The sequence below is a fragment of the Tachysurus vachellii genome, chromosome 17 (assembly GCF_030014155.1).
Source record: "Tachysurus vachellii isolate PV-2020 chromosome 17, HZAU_Pvac_v1, whole genome shotgun sequence".
In the NCBI taxonomy this organism is placed as follows: Eukaryota; Metazoa; Chordata; class Actinopteri; order Siluriformes; family Bagridae; genus Tachysurus; species Tachysurus vachellii.
Genome location: NC_083476.1, coordinates 5,774,394 through 5,794,224, shown reverse-complemented (window position 1 = coordinate 5,794,224; position 19,831 = coordinate 5,774,394). Strand labels below are relative to the sequence as shown.

The following is a 19,831-nucleotide window of genomic DNA, read 5'->3' as shown; positions in this document are numbered from 1 at the left end:
TTTATTTTATACACATGTTTGTAAACAAGATTAGATTCATATTATGGCCTGCAAAAAAAACAGTTAATACATAGATATACAACCCAGGCTATTAACATGATCTAATGAGAAATGAACGTTATATAACTGACCCTCACACATCAGGTTTATAAGTTGCCACACATTGAAAATGTTGCCACACATTGGGGTAGATTGCCACACATTGGGGTAGATTGTGTAAGTCTGTGCATGCTGTAACGTTACAGCTTCACTGAGAGGCTTAAACGTGTTCCAGCATGTTCCAGTTATATCATACATACTGTGGGATGTGACAGCTCAGTGTTAAAGGTGTTGGACTACTGATCAGAATGTCATGGGTTCAAATCCCATGTCCACCAAGCTGCTGCAAGGCCCTTAACCTTGTGAATATTTATGAATCAAATAAATGATTTTGTGTATCTATATATACCCTGCTGTACATATGTTTACATATATATCTATATATATATTACACACTGTACATATGTTTACATATATATCTATATATATTACACACTGTACATATGTTTACATATATATCTATATATATTACACACTGTACATATGTTTACATATATATCTATATATATTACACACTGTACATATGTTTACATATATATCTATATATATTACACACTGTACATATGTTTACATATTTACCTGCACTTGTCTATTTGCATAATTGCTACTCTTTGCATAAATGCTACTGCATTTTGTTGCTGTGTACCTGTACTATGCAACGACAAAGATCTATCTATCTATCTATCTATCTATCTATCTATCTATCTATCTATCTATCTATCTATCTGTCTGTCTGTCTGTCTGTCTGTCATAAATTAGGTTACAATTATTTTGGTCATAATTTTGATAATTGCTCCAAAGCCTGCACATTTACTGCATCATATAACCATCAAAACCATGTCTTGATTTAAACCATGTAAAAGATAAAATAATAAAACCAGCGTGAAAAACATCAAATCTCCTAATCGTCATTCTTTCTTAGAAAGATATTTTTTAGAACGACTTTTCCATACAGTTTCGGACACTCAGTATTTACCACATTAAGCTGAAAGAATGTAAGTGGCTTTAAATAAGTTACTACATAAAACTAGTGCAGCAATGTGCAAAGCTTCTTAGGCAAAATAAGCAGTTGTTTTGTTTAGCTCTGCTCAGCTTTGGCATATTGTTCTGACAGTATATATCAGATAGTTAAGAGCATGTTCTCAGTGGCTTATGACAGTAGATGAGATGTTTACAACAGTAAGAGAGTACAGAGGCAGTGACAGTGTAGTCACATCCCCTGAGACATGAGAACCAGTGGAGTAGGAAACATGATTATGTAACAAAATTAGAAAAAAATAATTAGTAACTGTCGTACCAGGGAAAAATATGAGATGTAATACAAAAAAAAACAAATGAAGCTGATTTTCATCATAATTGTACCCTGACGTTGCAAATAAACACGTGACAACATGTGAATAACATGTAAAAAAATATAACTGTATGCTCTATACTGTATGTGGAAAAATAACATGAAAATATATTCATGTGGGGGAAAAATCCACTGAAAAATAAAAACATAAGAAACATATCAGTTAAAGTGTCTACAAACCACATGTGTAAAAGTCATTAGTTTCTGAAGTAGGCATGATGGTATAGGCTTTCATCTGTCAATCATAACATTAGCCAATCATGGGCTTTTTAGCTCATGTGTATGTGGAGAAGGGCAGTTGTCTCTTTTGTCCAAGTGTGTTCAGTAGTCTTATGATACAGCATGAGACACCTTTCAAAAAACATGTGCTTTGCTGGGTTCATGTGTCTCAATGGAAGCATGCCTTCACCCTTCCATTCTGAATGGTTGCAGTCGCGTTCAATTCAATTTGAATTTATTTGTATAGCGCTTTTAACAATGGACATTGTCTCAAAGCAGCTTTACAGAACATAAAATGTTTATGTAGATTTATTTGCATTTATCCCCCATGAACAAGATGGTATAAGGAAGAAACCTTGAGAGGAACCAGACCCAAAGGGAAGCCATCCTCATTTGGGTGACACCAAGAGAGTGATATTATAAATTGTTATAAACACTGGAGAGTGTGAATTATAAATAATGTCCTTTTTACAGTTAAATTTGACTTGCATAACAAGGAGCAAGTCATAAATTAGAACAACATCTTTATTGATTAAGAGGTTGTTCTGCTCAAAGTCCTCATGGGGTTGGCAACCTCTATCTTCTCTTTGAGATCCGAAATCTTCTTGGGTAGGTCCTGGGGAGAAAATGGGGAAATCATATGATTCTTCACATGGGAAGTTTGTGTGACTTTTTTAAATGGGTGTGCATGTGTATGTCGTAGGCTTGTGAGGTTGTGAGACAACACCATAATAATCAGTTTAAAAACAGATCAAATTAATGTTTCTCTCAGAAAAAAAAGACTTTTTCCAAAATCCTGTATTAGTCCATATCCGTTATCTTATCCTCTTTTACAAAATGGCTTTTAGTGATGACTGAGGTTAGGCTGGAGAAACAGTAGGATTATACACAATAAACGACACACATCCACCCTAATTTTAAGCACATATTATTTGCTTAGAATTGTTTATAATGGCCTTGTCGAGAGGATCACACCTTTTCTTCAGGAGTCTTTAAAACTTTCCCTTACATGTAGTGCACTGTTTACACATGAATAATTTACCTTGTGATTCAATCACATTATTAATGCATTTTTATGTTATTTTTCCATAAGTAGGCCAAAAAATGGATGGCAATGACATTGTTTGCATCACGTTTACTCAAATTCACATACACCTGTACATGATGCTTATAGTGTATGTGAGCCTGAAGCCTGAATACTGTTTTATCTTTAATAATATTGTGCTTGGTTAAAAAAGTTAGATTTAAGGGTGATGGGAGATTTTAATTCTGAGATCTATACTAATATATGATGTAACAGTATAAATGCCAGATCCCTATACCAGTATATGGTCAGACTTCTACTTTAGAAATGTACAAGCCTACGCAAACAAGTTGTTTACTATTGTGTCCTATAAGATTATAAAATACATTGTATGAGTTTTGTGTCTTGTAGTTTTGAGACTACAAGATACGTTTATGAACATGTGAACATGTTTATGAAGTGTGTGTTTGTGTGTGTGTGTGTGTGTGTGTGTGTGTGTGTGTGTGTGTGTTCATTCCAATTACTGAGTGGCTTAGGAGAGTAGAACCAGTGATGGTCATGAGAGTGGGTTAAGAAATGGGTATGTGTGTGAAAAATAGAGAGAGAGAAAGTGAACAAGAGAGGGAGAGAGAGAGAGATAGAGGGGAAAGGGAGAGGGAGGAATAAAGGAACTGGACTGCATTCACTGCTTCTTTCTCTTTCCAAGTGTGTGCCTGTAATCAAATTATCCAATTCAGGTAAGATTTCACAGCAATAACATTCTCATTGTATTTGCACAGGCAGTTAATTTTAAATTATTAGTAATTACCAATAAGAGTTTAAACACTCAAGGCTTTGTGTAATGGTGCATTGTTTTTTTCCCCCATAAATGATAGCATCTCTTTAAGTGAGTTAAATCACTTTATCTCTTTATTGATTGTTTATAGGAGCCATGCCTCGTGGGGACTTCACGGTTCATTTTGCAAGCAGAGGACGTGGCACCTACATCAGAGCAGAGGAGTAACAGTTCTTTTATAATATTTATATTAATAGATGTCATTTATTAAAATGTAATTTTGTCCTCCACTCACATACCCATTTTATCCTTATTAACAGTGTTCAGGCACTGATGAGCAGAATAAAGTGTATTCATGTACAGTAGCTACGTTACAAAAGTGTTTTATATATATGTGTGTGTGTGTGTGTGTGTGTGTGTAAATGACAACAGTATAAGTGTCAGTATATTATCAATATTAACATGGACTATTAAGATGGATGTTGGTTAACTGTGTTTCAGGGCTGCTGGTATTGCTTTCCTGGCGATTGTCCTTACTGCGATGTTTATTCTGGGCTGTTGGTACTACCGCAAACGCAATGGATATAGGATGATTCAGGTGAAAAGCATTTTTACTGTATTACAATGAAGCAAAACAAGAACTTTTAATTACTTATGATTACTACAATACATATATAATTATTGAAACTAAACACAACAAGGCTTGCTTTTATAGGAAAATAATCAACACTGGTATGGTGTACTGTAGTATGGTCTCATCTATCATGTTGTGTTCCTCTCGTACCACAGCAGTTATTATACACCCTTCATGTTATACTTTTTTTTTTTTGCTTATAGTTATGTTTAATGTCATAGAATTAGTTCCTGTTTTCTCATGTTTGTAAGTTCTATAAACTATTTTCTCACTCAAAGTAAATAATACAAAAAAGAAAAAAAAATAAATTGTAAGCAATTTCAGTTTCAGAAATTATTACTTTCATTGAATAATAGTAATGTTAAGAAATAATATACTTGAACAAACAAAATCTATGGCAATTTATTCTAGATCCTATTTGCACAAAAGAGCCTAAACCTCTATCACAAGCCGTAACGTCGTCACTTCATACTCACATGAAAGTAAGAGATAATGACAAGGGAAACTGCTAGAACTTAAATCATTAAAAAATATATACAATAAATGTTGCTGTCATTGTCTCTATTGGTTTATCAACATGGTGTATAATAGTATTTCCTGGATAAGGTTTAAATGATGTAGTTTTTATTGGATTAGGCTGTGAAAAGACAAGCAAAACCAGATGTTTCTGGTCATAATGTTAATGTTTAACGCGACTCATCGCCAGAAAGTGTCAAAGCCTATTATCTATTTTATTTTATTTTTTTTTTACTAGAATTTTATATGAATTAGTTAAACCACTTGTACTAGTATAAAGAAGTAATAAAAAGCATTTTACTTATGTTAAATTATTTTTTTGTTATTCATATAACAAGCATTAATGAGACATTGTCACTATACAACACTGAAAAGATAATATCAATAAGTATTAGCTATTTTTCTGCATATGTAGTACTTGTTAAATCTAAGGTTTATTTCCTCCCCAAATCCTAAAAATACTAGAATAACAGATTTTAGCACTCAGCTGACTGGAATTCTGAGACTTGTGTTGGTCCTGCTGAGGATCATGTGATGTAAAACAGCCCTTTTATTTATTCCCACAGAACTCCAGAGGCCTGAGTCTTTCCTGGAGGGAACTTGTGAGATCGGGACAGTACAGTGAACTAGGGGCTGCAGGCAATAACAAAATGGCCCTTAATGAATTCAGCAACAGCCAATCGGTGGTAAGAAGTGACGAAACATTTGTACACATATTGACTACATTTATGATGCTCTAATAGTCTACATGGATCATAAATTTACAAATGTTCAGATTTGAAAAAGGCAGTAAATGATATTTACCATATGGAATTATAGCACATACATCAAGAAGAATATGTAGGAAAACAAGAAGTTTATTGAGTGTATCCTTCCTATTTGACCACAGTGTCCATATAGATGAAATTTGTCATTTTTAATGTCATAAGGATATGCAAACTTTTGCACTCAGCTGAAGCATGTAATTTACTGTAGTTCTATATATTTACTGCAGCCTAAAATGAAATGTGCATATTCCCAGTAGATTGGTCAAAAAATGAGGAAAGATGAATATTACTGGGAAAACATTATGACTTGCTTAGAAGGCTGCATCTTTATTCTTACTTCATTTAAATATTTTGTTTTATAGAATTGTTTACACCTATTCAAAGGTTTTAATTCTAAGTTTCAGCCCTGTTCTTTTCTTTGAAATCTTTGTATATTTCTGCAGTTCCCTAACGCCCCACCAGCCTATGAGAAGATCACCACTGGACCATCACCACCACCTTACTCACCCTAAAGAAGAATTTTTTTTAACCTTCTGTGGGATTCTGTCATTTGTAAATGGCACACAGAACGTAAACAAGGAAAAGCTAAAAAAAAAAATAAATAAATGTTAATTATACTGTTCACCTTTCATCTATTTTAACCAGTGCAATTAAGTTATTTGTGAGCCAATTAGCATTTATGGTTTTATGGAGCCATAACAAACCATTGGTGTCTTAGCTTAGGCTTAGTGTATAACTTTCAATATTCTTAAACACACATTAAACAAAATTTGACTGCTTTGATGTGTTCTCTTCTGGACTGAATGACAAAACGTTAAGGAGTAAAGGACAAACTTAACTATGCCCAAATGCTCCCCTGTAGTAACTTCACCCACTGTCATTATCTTATAATAATTTCTCTAAAGATTATGAGTCATGTTTTTTAAAAAAAATTGCAAGATTTAGTAGGATTTCCAGATATATTCAAATTTCAATTCAACCACCACAATATTTAACTCAGACCTAGACTTTATATTTAAGCTATCCTGCAGAGATTACCTCAGACAAACCCCCAGGGGTGCTATATAACAGTGCACTACATGTGCTTTATTTTACTTAACTGCATTCTCTTTTTAACCCAACTCTGGATTGTTGAATGTTGTTTTTCCACTCACCTTTACTGAATAATCTTCCAATGCAATTTAAAACAGCTGGATTTAAACACATTAAAACTATTATAAAAAAACATGCTTCTGAACTCATTGCTGAATAAACAATACCAACCCTCTCTGATAAGGAACAAAGCAATGGATTTATTTCCAATATCCGATGCAAGTGATCCAAAATATTTTGAAAATTCCATGGCAGGCAATTTGTTAAATAAATCGACCTTCCCCCGTATTGCGGCACTTTAGTCTGCAATGTCTCTTTTAATGTTTCCACATGTGCGAGAAGAAATATCAAGTCGGTTTCTACTAAATTCTATATTAACAAATCTTTTACCATGGACATGAAGTGTGAGTGAGCAGAACACATATGGTAGATATATGCTAACTGAGCTTGTATAGCACTTGAAATAGTAAAACATCACTTAATGTATGTCAATTTTTTAGAAAATGCTACAAAACATGTCTGAAGAGTAACCATTGAAACTTGAAAAGGAACATGAAAACACATATTTTACTATATACAATACTGGCCATTCCAATTCAAATTTGATAAAAACTCATGACAGCATTCCCACCATAGGTGTTGTAAGAGTCCAATATACAAAATAGTGCTTTTTCCATAGATTTACACAGTTTGATCTGAGAAAGATTGATGGGAAAGGGTTTTACAGAGTAATCAAATGAATTATTCTCATTTTGAGTAATTAGATCATTCTGGATTATCTGATGTTTCCATTTTCTCTGAATCTAATTTGTAAAAAGCAGGTGCATTAGAGGTGTTTATGCCCACTGTTGTTTTATCCATCTTCACTGGTAGATTTTGTACAGACGGGCATCTAAGTGCATTCAGAACAGCACCATCGGGACTTAACAACAGTTTATTGGAAGCATGGATGGTTTGCCCAACTGAGACTTGTGTTGGCGTCTTGCTTTTAACCTGTGGTGGATGGCTTGTGACTGTCATTCTAATATTTCCAGGATGCACAGGCTGGACTGGTTGGCAGGTTGCCATTAAAAGTGTGTTAATAGATGGAGATACTGTTGCAACACAAGTGGTTGGACTACTACTGATTGTACTGCCAATTGGTGGTACAGTTGCCACAGGAAGTGTCTGCATCCTTGATACCGTACTGCTCATGGGCGACACAGTGACCACCGGGGGTGGCCAGGAAATCCCAGGTTTTACTGTTGTTATGAATTTTGTGGCAGGTTCTGTCTGTAAAAGACATGGAGTGGTTGTGCCCAGTGACTGAGCAGAAACTGTAACATTTTCTTTTGGGCAGCTGGTAACAATAAATGAAGATGCAGCAGAGTTTTCCTGCACTTCTGGGAGTAAAAAGGAAGGTAGTCTTACAACATGGTTCAGAGTTTGTTGCCCAGATGATTGGACAGTACCTAACTGAGACACTTGTGCAAGATTAGAAGAGTGAATGGACACTGGTGGGAGCCTGAATGCAGTTAAAAGATTATTAATAGAGACAGGCTGTTTAATGTTGGATGTGATGGGTGTTGGTTGTCTGACAGGTGTATGCTGTGATCCTATACCAGGTGTTACCATTTTCAGACCCTGAACAACTGGAGCAGCAGGAGGATGATTCAGAGTACCTGCTACCCTCGGGGCAGGATATACAAGATTTGTCCCCTGTCGTCCTGTAGGACGCACAATTGGACTTGAGATCAATAGAACATGACTTCCAGGTGCAAGTCCTTGAGCAGGTACAACCAACCTTGTGTTGTTGATAAGTAGTTGGGTTCCAGGAGCAAGTGGAGCAGTAGTATTAATCAAAACTTTTTCCTGTACTGCTGTGGTACCAGGGATGGTATTTATAGTAGATCTCACCGAAGACGCCATTACTGATTTTGCTCCAGTTACAGTAACGGGGTTGTCTGATGCATGTTTTGCTGTTGTGGTGCTTGGAGCTAGAGGCTGAGAGAGCCTTGCCATAGAGCCAATGACAGGAAGTTTGATTGTTGTGGAAGCCGTACTAAGGGATGTACTATCCAGTGGTTTGTCCTGCATCACCCCACTTGATAAAGTAGTACCTTTGTTATATTGGCTTCCTGATACAGAACAACCTATATGTGGAACTGAGCTGCTAACTACTAGCTCTGAGCTATTATTTAGGATGTCTGATACCGAGTTAGTGGTTGACAGTGACTGTGGAACTCTCTTTTGATTTACTGCTGAAAGGAGTTCAGAGGAAGCCATATGCCCAATGTCATAAGTGGAAATTTTAACACTTCTGCCATCAACAGATTCAGTAACTTTGACAGGACCATTGATATTCAGTGCTGGGCTGCTATTTGCAGCAGTGTTGCTGTTCTGGTCACAAATTTGCCCACATGAATTTGATAGTACACTGGACACCATTATAGGTGCATTTTTTGTGCTAGGTTCTGCTGTTTTGTTGCTTTCCATTGTAGTTCTGTCCAATATTCTAGCTGTTAAACCAGTAACATTGATGCCCTTGACTTCAGTCGGAGTACCAGCAGATGTACTGCCAATCACTTCTCCAAGGTTGGGTTGAACTTTCATGACATCAACTGCTGATGAAGAATTTGTGACAGTAATATTAGACTCTGATGTTATATACCCTTTGGCAACAGTAATCGTAGAGCAAGTAGTGGCAGAGGGACTCATAAACCTGACCCTTGATCCTGGAAAAGCAGAAGTAGTGGTGATGCTTGATACTGGTGTGGAGATGTTTGATGTGGATGCGACTACAAAAACCTTTGGGAAGGTAGGATGAGCTGGATTGGTGCTAGTATCTTGAGGTCTATTTTGAGTAAGTTGAATTACATTTTCAGAAGAAGCCGTCTGGACAGCCCACCCAGATAAAGGGACACTAGCACTGGTTTGGGAGTTGGATGGACCTAGTGAGTTAATACCAATTAATATCTGGGCACCTTTTGCTGCATTGCCAGAAACAGACCCTACAGAAAAAGGCAACTCATTGTTAAATGATACTGAACCACTTAATGTTTCCATCAGAGGGGATTGGTTAGCTGGATTAGAACATTTTACAGGCGACAGGAGTGCTGAGTTAAAAGAGATTCCCTTGTCGTTTAGAGAGGAGACAACCGGCAATAACTTGGCAGTTGACATAGTTTGAGCAGTGGAGTTTGCTACAGCAGATGCCTGGGACACAAGAAAAGCTTGAAACTTAGGCGGGAGAGTGAAAATAGGGCTGGATGGTAAAACACTTGCACCACTGCTTTCTGAAGTCTGTACCTTCACCACTCCTGTGTTTCCTCCTCTGGTTGTGACGAGAATAGACTGTGAGTCTCTGATGCACACTGTCTTCAACTCTTGATTAAGATCACATTTGTTGGGATCAGTAGTGGCTGAAGTAGATGTAGTGGATCGCTTTAGGGTTGAACTTGGTTCAGCATTCTTTTTAAAAACGGGTGATATTCCACAAGACATTGATTTTTGCAAGCTAGGTGAAACAGTAGATGAGGTCATTACAGTGCTAATATTTTTTAATGGAGACACTTGCTGGACCGGAATCTTGTTTTCTGGCACAGTGAACCCTGAAATATTGGACAATAGTGCAACAGGCTTGGTTGTGGCAACAGCAGTAATACTAGATGGCTGCTGTTCTCCTTTTTCCTCAGTCTTTTGAATGAGTAGATTTGTGGGAAGGATAATAACCTGCTGCAATGCTTTCTCCCCTGTTTTCTGAGGAATGGCAGGCTGCACTGAAAACTTGCTGTTTTTACTAACCAAACTCAAGCCTTCTGGGGCCTTATATACAATCTGAATAGGACACTGGGCAGATGATGGTGTGTTAGTTTGCATGGAGACAGGTACTGGTTGTGGTATAGGCTGACAAACCGCTGTGGGATTGGTTGTAGTTAAAGTTGCAGAAACGGTCTTATTTGGACCTTGCAAAGTTTTATCCACCACAGGTGCCTGTGGATGACTTATAAGGGTTACTTTATTTCCAACATGCTTGGCCAGCAATGCCTGAATTGGATTACAGCGCCTCTGAATACCACCCAAAGGTGCAGTTGTTACTGACGTTATTTCAGTGGTTGAAGTACTTGCCCCTGCTATAGTTTGGTCCCTGGATATAACCTTTGTTTGAGGTTCAGGGGTAACAGGATCATCAGCGACCATCTTTCCTTTTTTGCTTAGACTGAAATCCACATCTTGGACACTGCTCTGACGACGCTTCGAGCTTCGAGTCAAAGGTCCAGTTTCACTCAAAGATGAGTTCATTTCTGGTCTGCTGATTAAGTGTGCTAACGAGTCATTTCCAAAATGATTTTCACAGTCTGCAAAAATGAGAGCAATAAACTATTTATTTTAACAAACATACCACATTAACGTTATGAACATAAATTACACAGTGATTGGGTTAAGTCAAAAACAATAGCAGGTAAGAAATGCATAAAATTGACTAGGAAGAAACTAAATACTTTTAAATTGCAAATAAAGGGAGAATAATGTCTGCTTTGCTATAACATAAATGAAAGAAATACATTCTTGAAAAAAAGAGGTTAATATTCATTACCTGTTGTGCCAGAGCCTCCCAAAAGCCTCTCGATTTTGTTCTCATCCTTCAATTCTCTGCTTATCTCTGTGGATGACGAGCCTTCTTTGTATGCATCTCCGTCTACTTTAAGTGCTATCCATTCCTCTCGGACAAAGTTTTCACATTCAGGCTGTTTTTTAAAGTCATCGCTTTCCTTTTTCATTCGGGCCCTAATGAGAGAAATTGCCAGTGTTGGTTTGCATTCTAACGGTTGACTAAATAAACAATAAAAATGACACATTTCAAAATGCATGTGTTACCAAGATAGTAAATCATAGTGATGTATTGTAATGAGGCTTACCTGTTTCTGTGAAATGCCTTTAGTAATTTGGGTTCCCATGGCAACAGCTCATTCAGCAGTCTTATAAGAGTAATGTGAAGCTCCTTTACTGCTTCTCTCTTAATGTACCACCTTTCCTGAAATGTCCCAACCAAAAACTCTTTCAATGGAGGCCAGCAGCGTATTTTATTTCTACAGAGGCAAATTTGATTGGCAAACTATATATGCACGATTCATATGCAAAGTAGATCAATCTGTGTGTGTGGTGGTGTTTTTTTTATTTTGAGAGAGAGAATTCCCCCCCTTACTAACACATCTCTTTTTGGTGCTCTCCAACTCGTCTAGCTCATCTTCTGTTTTACTGATGAGATCCCTCAGTTCATCCAAACCTGTGCAGACCAACTATAAAGCGGTGAAACAAAGAGTTAAGCAATGGGAGATTGGGTTGGGACAAATAGATGACGAGGAATACACAACATTGAAAATGTTTACCAGGTAATGTTTCCAAAAATGAATGCAATTCAAGTAGCCTCGATATTAAGAATAAAATCACACCTGGCTATTTTGCCAAGGTTGATGTTAAAATAAACAGATAAAAAAAATGTTTGAATACTTTGATTTTCATGGAGGACTATCAAATGATTTATTCTGCTTTATTTATACTTTAATTTGTGGGCTCACAGTACAGCTATAGGTCCATTTTACTAAGAAACATTTTGTTGGCATACTTCTCTGGAAACAATACACTAGAAACAAGGCCTAAAATGTACCTAAAGCATGTTTTACCTTAAATGATGGCTCCACTGGGAGCTGTGGTGGGTGATCCTCATTTTTTTCCTGAATTTTCTTGGGAACAAACTTTCTTCCTGTTTATAGAAAATCAAACAACAGAGCATCGATTTCATAAGACATAACTGACAGCACTTAGATATGTGACAATATAATGAGCTGTTTCTAGGCATGAGACTCTACACGGGAGGCCGAATGTGAGACGTATTCCGAGATGATATTGATCCAAATAAAATATAAAAATTTTCTACATTTATTTTGTAAAGAAAACAACTGGAACCATTGCAATATTAGTATATTGTATTGGTGTCATTTTAACCACTATTAAAATGTTATTTTAATCTTTCTAAAGACATTTTGTTATTAATTTTGTATATTTCCTCATCCCACTTTAATTCATTTCCAATTACATCACTGTCAGCACAACATGAAATGTACTTCTGAATTGTTTCAAAGCAGCACACAGCCATTAAATTTGTGTTTTAAGTTAGAAAACAGGATGAATAACTACCTGCCTCTTAGTGTGTAAGCAGAGTATTAAAGAAAATATATATATATATATATATATATATATATATATATATATATATATATATATATATATATATATATATGATACATGAGATGAGAAGCAAATATATAATGTAACATTCAAGACAACGTTCTAGTTTTCTTAAAATGCAAGCATGTAAAATACAACATAAATTAAAACCATTATTCAATATGCAGAATGCGTACAAGACTCTCGTAACATTACGGAAACATCCAACAGCAATACATAGTAATGGAAATCATTTCCATAATGCATTTTGATCGGTGCTTTTGCTAACTAGAGATAATACGCCAAATTCAACATACTAGTTTGTGATGTTTGTGAAAAACGAACCCGTACTGTTCCTTCGTCCTCACCTAACGTCTGTGTCTTTCTTTTATCCTTTCTCTTCAAGTCAGCAGCAGCTTTGCACATGGTCCTTTTGGCCACTCTGGCCCGTCTAAGCCTTTTCAGACCAAGCTTGCCTGTCCTAGCCTTGACTCCAAGCAATTTTTCCTTCTTGTTCTTTCGTCTCTTTTTCTTAGGCTGTATTTTCCCCGTTTCATCTCTTGAGTGGCTTGGTTGTCGAAAAATCTCAGAAGCAGCCCTGTCAGATTCAGCTGTGAAACAAATGCATGAGTGAAGCTCTGGATCTTCACAAGAATCCATATAACATTTGGGGCAAGGATGTCTATTTTGGTGAGATGCTTCGTTCTTTACTGTGGAACCTATTTCTGATGGTAGGGAAGCTTCAAAAGCATTTGAACTCAGAGAATTAGCAGGAAATTTGCCATTGTAGCAATTCATGCTATCTCTAAGGGAAGGTTCATAGTCTGCATCTTTGTCTTCTGTTAATTCAAGAGTTTCTTTTACCTCCAGGGGTTTGTCTCTGATTATTCCAGGACTTGACAACTCCTCCTTACAAGGGAGCTGAAATTTGTCAAGCCCTTTCCAATCTACCTTGCTATCTTCCGAGCCATGATCTCGGACTCTCAAACATAATTCCCAGTTCCCTGCTTTGACTTTGGGACAAGTGCCCAAGTTCTCCTCTGTCCTGTCTACCATTTCAGGCTCTAGTTTCTTCACAGAGAAAGATGGTAAGGGGAATTCCAGTGGTAAACATGGACTCTGGCAGTATATACGCAGATCTGCGCCGCAGAAATGTGGGAAGTGTATATAAGTGTTCTCTTGACTGTCATAGCCCAAGATGGACTCTCGGCACTCATGAATAGGCTGTCCGAGCACAGCATCCTGCACATCCTTCTGAGTCTCATAGACATTGTCGCAAAGGCCCTTAAGCAGCCAAACACGTTGGTTGAATGGCAACAAATGGAATGGTTTCTCTTCCAAGGGACTTGTTTCGCCCAGGGTCCAGAAAAAACGATGACAAAGTCCTAGATGTTCAGCACAAGCCTCTTGGTCCTTGGCTCGACCTATAGACTGGTACCATCCCAAGACTTTTTGCCGCAACTCCATCTCCCAGCGACGGTAAGGCAGCGCTGGGTGCCTGTGAAGTGTTACTCTTCGGTGTGAGGGGCAAAGCAGAGAGGTCATAATCTTTGCCAAGAAAGAGCTACATCGAGGCATTAGCAGGCAGCGTTCTAATTCGAAGAACACAATCTCTGGGAGGTTCAGCGCTGTCTGGGCCAGGCACAAGAAGTGACCGATAGCAGGAAGTTCCCACATAGTGCTGATAGGCCACGGTTCTGCAAGTGAGAGCAATGAGCACTCCCATTCTTCCACTTCTTTGGCTGAAGCCTCTCCAGCCTCCTTTTTCTCCAGGTCTCGCTGCCTAAGTGTCAAAGAGCATAAACAGGATGAAAACTGAAATGTATTAGTTTGAACATTTGGGCTGTTAATGCTTGATTGATTTTCTGTTTCTGTTTTGAGTATTCTACACTAAACAAGATCAAATTTGGCACCACAAAAAAGTCTTGGTGCCTACATGTTAAAGTGTCAAGTTCAAGTATAAAAATGGATACAGCATTAAAGCAAATGAATACGAATACACACACACACACACACACACACACACACACACACACACACAGACACACAGATACACAGAAACAAAAGTTTTAGTAGCTTTTCCTTAGATTCAAGGAGTTCCAGAGTTCTGGCCATCCTTCAGAATAAAGACAAATTAGGACTGAATAGAAGAAACATTACAATGAATAATTCTTCTTACTTTCCCCAGAGGAACTATTAGCTCTCCCAAAACTCTAGTGGAAACAAAATAAATTTGTGTTAAATCTAGTAAGTATTGATTTTTGAAACGCTCTAAAATCCAGGAAACAGTTGTATGACCCCATATAAGATAAGAAAAAAATTGTAAATGTAAAATGTACCATTCCATATTCATCCGTCGCTGTACAGAAAAGCAAATCGATTTTAACACAAGAGAGACAGATGGCTAAGCAACTAATGGGTCAGGTGAATTAAAATACCTTTAAGAACAGTCTGGACATTTGGACACTTAAAAACAAAGAAAGTTGTTTTGTGCTGTCTGTTCCTCTTTATGGCTACAGCTTTTATACTCATTTATTGTCATACATTTCTATGGTATGTGGGCCAATGTATATTATATATTTGGGTATATGTGTTGTTTCCGTAAGATTTTTGATGACTTCAAACATAAATTTTTCTGAGCCAGAGACAAATTTCTAACTGTGTATAGTGATGGAACTGCTAATATTTTATTTTTTGTTATACCAAGATAATGTGTTCCTGATAATCCATTAAATGATAATAACAATTCCCGTAGCTATCAAAATTAAAACACTTTACCGTTTTTCCTCCTTTGCCCTTTGCTGCTCCTCCAACCGAAGTGCCTGTACCATGATGGATTCAGAGCCACACACAGAAATGGCAGCCAAGTTTCGAGGCACAGATCGGCGTCGGGTTGAAGTGCCAACCGGTGCTTTTTCATCTTCAGTGCCAAAACGACCCCTAGAAGTCACGACCAAGGCTGTTTTTTCTCTCAGTGTCCTATTTAAGATTAAGAAATGAATATAAAAACTGGCCTGGCATTTTGCCATTTACAGTTGTATATCGTCGCTGTCAGACGGAATCCTCGTATCTCCAAAACCGTTATTTTTCAGGAAATTAAAAAAACGCCGTACCTTATCTGCAGTGCACAGGGTTTAGTCCGCATTACAGTGGATTGTCTTGCGCTAAATTCCTGTCCTCAGATGAGCACCAGAACTAGCGGGGGTCAAAACTTTTTTTTCTTTGAGCCCAGTGCTTTGAAGACATTTACCTCAGAAGACGTGTTGATTCGTTGCGACTCTTCTTGAAGAGAAATATGCCGCGAAGCTCTCCCGCGGAGTGAGGAAGAGGTGGACAGTTGAAGTGTCCAATGGAGTTATGAGATTTGTGCTCAAGCTATTTTCAAGACTGTAGATTGGTTAATAACTTGTAAAAATAACAGACCCACGTGGGGACTTAACAATAGCATCGCTATGTAAAAAAATATGAAATTGACCAAATTTGGACATACGAGGTTTCCGCCCGACAGCGACGATATGTAGGAACATCAGAAATATAAGAAAAGTTTAGCTTTAATAAAAAAAAGAAATGTAGTTGTAATAGTAGTAGTGATTTATACTACTGTACTGAGTGTATAATCTGAAGGCTGAAATGCTGCACACTCCATTTTCTGACATGTATCTTAAGTAAAGTTATCAAAAAATTACTGTTAAATTATGGTAATACTGTTGAGATTCATATTTTGTGTCTTCTAACCCATTTACACAGCAAGCATCTTAGCCTACATACATCTGTGATGGGTGACATTGGAAATGGTTTTAGATTCATATCACTTTGATTGTGTGTATTACAGTAAATTAAACTGCTTGTTGTGTAAATAGGGCATTTAATTTGACTGCTCTTCTCTGAAACGATTCCCCCGAGATTCCCCAAATGAGAATTTTGATTCAACAGGGCAGTCGTCACAACTTGGACATCTACGTTTCTACAATCTTATAACACTGTAGCCACTGCTTAGGCAATAACTGCAATATAAAAATCCCATATAAACACATGGATAGGTGGAGCCCATCTGTTCTGCAAGTATTTTTTACTCACCATTTTTGCATGTTATCAAAAGACTCATAACAGTAGAGTGATGGGGCAAAGGTTTATCAAATTTATTTATTTACCATGCTTACCTTGAGAGCAGAGTTAATTTTTGTTCCAGGATTATCTCCAGTTTTTGTGCTTGTTTGGAAATCCAGTGATCAACACCATGAAATCTATAGCAGTTTTCTAACATCTGGCGGAAATCTGCCACAAATTCAGTGATGCTTTCGTATTCCCGCTTGCTGAACTTCGTGTCTATCTTTTTTAAACACATATCGTTTCCAACTTGATGTCCAACAGGGACCCAAAACGGGGCGGTCACAGCTTTGTGTTTCTCCAGAAGTAAACTCTGGAATATTCTATGGGCCTGCTCTACTTCTGGTGTGAAACGGTCATTATGATCATTATCGTTGTATTCAGGTACAGAACAGCTGTCCTCTGAGAGTTCCAGCATGTCCAAATCACAGTGCGATATCACACTTTGTGACTCTGCCACTGGTCTGGTGCACAGTTTTTCCGAAATTTGTAAACATTCATTTCCAAGATATTTTGACCCAGCCTGGTCAAACAGCATGCTCCTACAAAGATGGTCCTCAAAATCCAGGTGTTTCTTTCTGTCCTCAAGCGCAGCTATGTCATTTTGACCCTGGATGGTGTAATTCAGCGTGTGTGATGGAGGAGCTGTCTCACTTTTATCACCCGCAACAACATGCACCTTCATCTTCTGTTCAGACTCTGAGGATGAAGAAGATCCTGATTCAAGACATCATCTGGCACCAAACCAAGCCATAACTGTTCCTAAAGAAGGATTGTTTTTAAAAAAAAAAAAATGTATGGTCAGAATGTCAGAAAAATTATATATATATATATATATATACACATATACAAATTAGTAAAAATAAAAATAGTAGTAATAATAGAGTAGCATGGATGTTGTTCAGGGTTTTCTATGATTTTCTGTCCACTGTTAGCAATAGATGTACTTTTCTTGGATCATGTCTCATCACGACTCATGGTTCACCTTGACTTTGGGCTGCTGATACAAACTGACCTAAACTTTACCTGTGTAATGTATTAAAGGTGTGAAGGAGATGAACCGGAAATATACCAGCCCTTTGTCATGTTCTTTTTAGAACTGGGGTTCTCAAACATTTTATAGCCAGAGACCCCTTTAACAGTAAAATAACTTCATCACACTACCTCAGAAACATATTTTATGTATATTTTTAATTATGATCATCTATATTTTGTCATGGGTGTGCATGAGAAGGACCACATTCAGTTCCCAGGCCAGACGGCTGACCCGAGCTGTGTGTGCACTGCAGTTGCACAACACAGTGAAACCCTGTTCATCCACCAAGCCTGGATAAACCGTACAGGGTCGGTTTCTGTGGTGATCCCTAAAATGGATACCAGCCGAAAACTAATAAATAAAATGAGGAGCTATATTAGAAAGATTTTAACTCCTAAACCTTCCAGCTAACAGAATATTTACACTTGTGGTTTGGCTTAAACTTATCAGGACAACACAATACATAATAATATTGTATTGTCATTTCCATCACTGTAACTAAATAAAAATAAATAAATAAATAAACATTCAACTTTAACTAGTACTTCAAATGACAAGGTTTAATGCCAATATATTTGCAAATACATTTACAATACTAAAAAAAATGTACAAATACTAACTCACAAACTATGCTGTGCTAATGGCTGGGAAATGTATTGATAAATAAAAAAAAATAAAAAAAACTGACAGCAGATAAACAGACCCTGTGTTTGACTACAGCAGCTTTAGGTACAAGATGCTAACGTTATACTGCTAACGTTACAGTCAACACTGTTTAGGTTTAAAGCCATTGTTTATGTTACACACTTTTAATCACAGCCATAAATAAAGCAGTGTTACCTCTGAATCTGTGCTTCACTGCTCTGTCCGGACCAGACGTTTTATTATTCTTTCAACCGCTCATTGTTTATTACACACGGCTAAAAACAAGCAGCATTTCCACTGAAAATCTCTAAATATATCATTAAATCAACCATCGTTCCTTCTGCACCACACAATCAGCCGGTTGCTAACATGTTAACTGTAGAATAAAAGCAATGCCTGAAGTCTCTTTAACCCACTGTTTGGCTAACAAGCTAACAGCTTCAGCTTGCAACACTGCATTTGAAAAGTTAACTATAGAATAAAATACTGCTAATAAGGGAAAGCTACAATTCTACTGAATAAATAACCGTTTTAAAAGTGATACCGGATTTTAAAAATGACACGACTGTCATTTATGTCACTAACTAGCTTAGCTTATCGCTAGCATTAGCATTAGCATTAGCATCCACACTAAACTAATAGAAGAACCATAGCGCTTTTCTTAACTTGCCTGAACCCCGCGGGTTGCCAGGTGTTTGTCATATACTACACACGAAAACAAGTACCATGAGAAATTAAACCATTACATGTTTAATTAATTTTAATTGTAATTTTTAAACATTTTCTTGTTATTTTATTTTGAACTTTTTTTAAAAAAAAAAAATTCACTTCTTTTCTTTTTTTCTTTTCTTTTCTTTCTTTTTTAATTTAATAATAAATGTTTTTAATTTAATTTTTTATTTAATTCTTTTCACTTCTTTTTACAGTTTCTTATTCTTTTCTTTTCTTTCTTTTCTTTCTTTTTTATTTGATCTTTTCATTTAAATGTTTTTAATTTTAATTGTATTAAAAACTATTTAAATAAATCAGCCTTATGACTAACAAACAAAGTGCAGTGAAGTGAGAGACCTGACGAGGTTAATTAAGTTCAGTTCAATTAAAACTTTTAACAATAGCCATTGTCACAAATCAGCTTTACAGTAATATAGATGTAGGTAACATAGATGCAAGGGAAAAAATCACTTGAAGAAAAACACTGCTTATGACAAAAAAGGGCCAATTTTATTTATACCAAATAAGGATATTATTTACAAATAAACACCACTGTGTAAATGATTTAAATTACAGTAATCAGCACCATAGCAAAGCTACAATGACAGACCAAATACGTACAAGAAATAATAATAATAATAATAATAA

At 36.7% G+C, this 19,831-nt stretch overlaps 2 protein-coding genes across 2 annotated transcripts; one reads left to right on the top strand and one right to left on the bottom strand.

Moving 5' to 3' along the window:
* The first annotated feature begins 3,331 nt into the window (after nucleotides 1-3,331).
* mlana (melan-A) lies at nucleotides 3,332-6,166 on the top strand. The gene is made up of 5 exons (XM_060890435.1): nucleotides 3,332-3,430; nucleotides 3,620-3,692; nucleotides 3,970-4,066; nucleotides 5,185-5,304; nucleotides 5,829-6,166. Exons 2-5 carry the CDS (start codon nucleotides 3,625-3,627, stop codon nucleotides 5,895-5,897), a joined length of 354 nt encoding a protein of 117 aa, XP_060746418.1. The 5' UTR covers nucleotides 3,332-3,430; nucleotides 3,620-3,624; the 3' UTR covers nucleotides 5,898-6,166.
* Nucleotides 6,167-6,654: 488 nt separating this feature from the next.
* LOC132859641 (uncharacterized protein KIAA2026-like) lies at nucleotides 6,655-19,148 on the bottom strand. Its single transcript, XM_060890434.1, has 9 exons — nucleotides 18,668-19,148; nucleotides 16,845-17,553; nucleotides 15,463-15,663; nucleotides 13,053-14,467; nucleotides 12,141-12,220; nucleotides 11,667-11,756; nucleotides 11,376-11,491; nucleotides 11,054-11,244; nucleotides 6,655-10,814 (listed from the first exon to the last, which is right to left on the bottom strand). The coding sequence occupies exons 2-9, from the start codon at nucleotides 17,474-17,476 to the stop codon at nucleotides 7,243-7,245; spliced, it is 6,297 nt and encodes a 2,098-aa protein (XP_060746417.1). The 5' UTR covers nucleotides 17,477-17,553; nucleotides 18,668-19,148; the 3' UTR covers nucleotides 6,655-7,242.
* Nucleotides 19,149-19,831: the final 683 nt, after the last annotated feature.

Bases quoted from the DNA above. Each gene is read 5' to 3' on its own strand.
- LOC132859641 (XM_060890434.1), bottom strand. From the start codon at position 17,476: ATGAAGGTGCATGTTGTTGCGGGTGATAAAAGTGAGACAGCTCCTCCA. The intron at 14,468-15,462 runs GTAAAGTGTTTT...TTTGACACTTAG, and splicing joins AGGGCAAAGGAGGAAAAACG to GCAGCGAGACCTGGAGAAAA. The intron at 11,245-11,375 runs GTAAGCCTCATT...TTCTCTCATTAG, and splicing joins AAGGCATTTCACAGAAACAG to GGCCCGAATGAAAAAGGAAA.
- mlana (XM_060890435.1), top strand. From the start codon at position 3,625: ATGCCTCGTGGGGACTTCACGGTTCATTTTGCAAGCAGAGGACGTGGC. The intron at 4,067-5,184 runs GTGAAAAGCATT...TTATTCCCACAG, and splicing joins ATGGATATAGGATGATTCAG to AACTCCAGAGGCCTGAGTCT. The intron at 5,305-5,828 runs GTAAGAAGTGAC...ATATTTCTGCAG, and splicing joins TCAGCAACAGCCAATCGGTG to TTCCCTAACGCCCCACCAGC.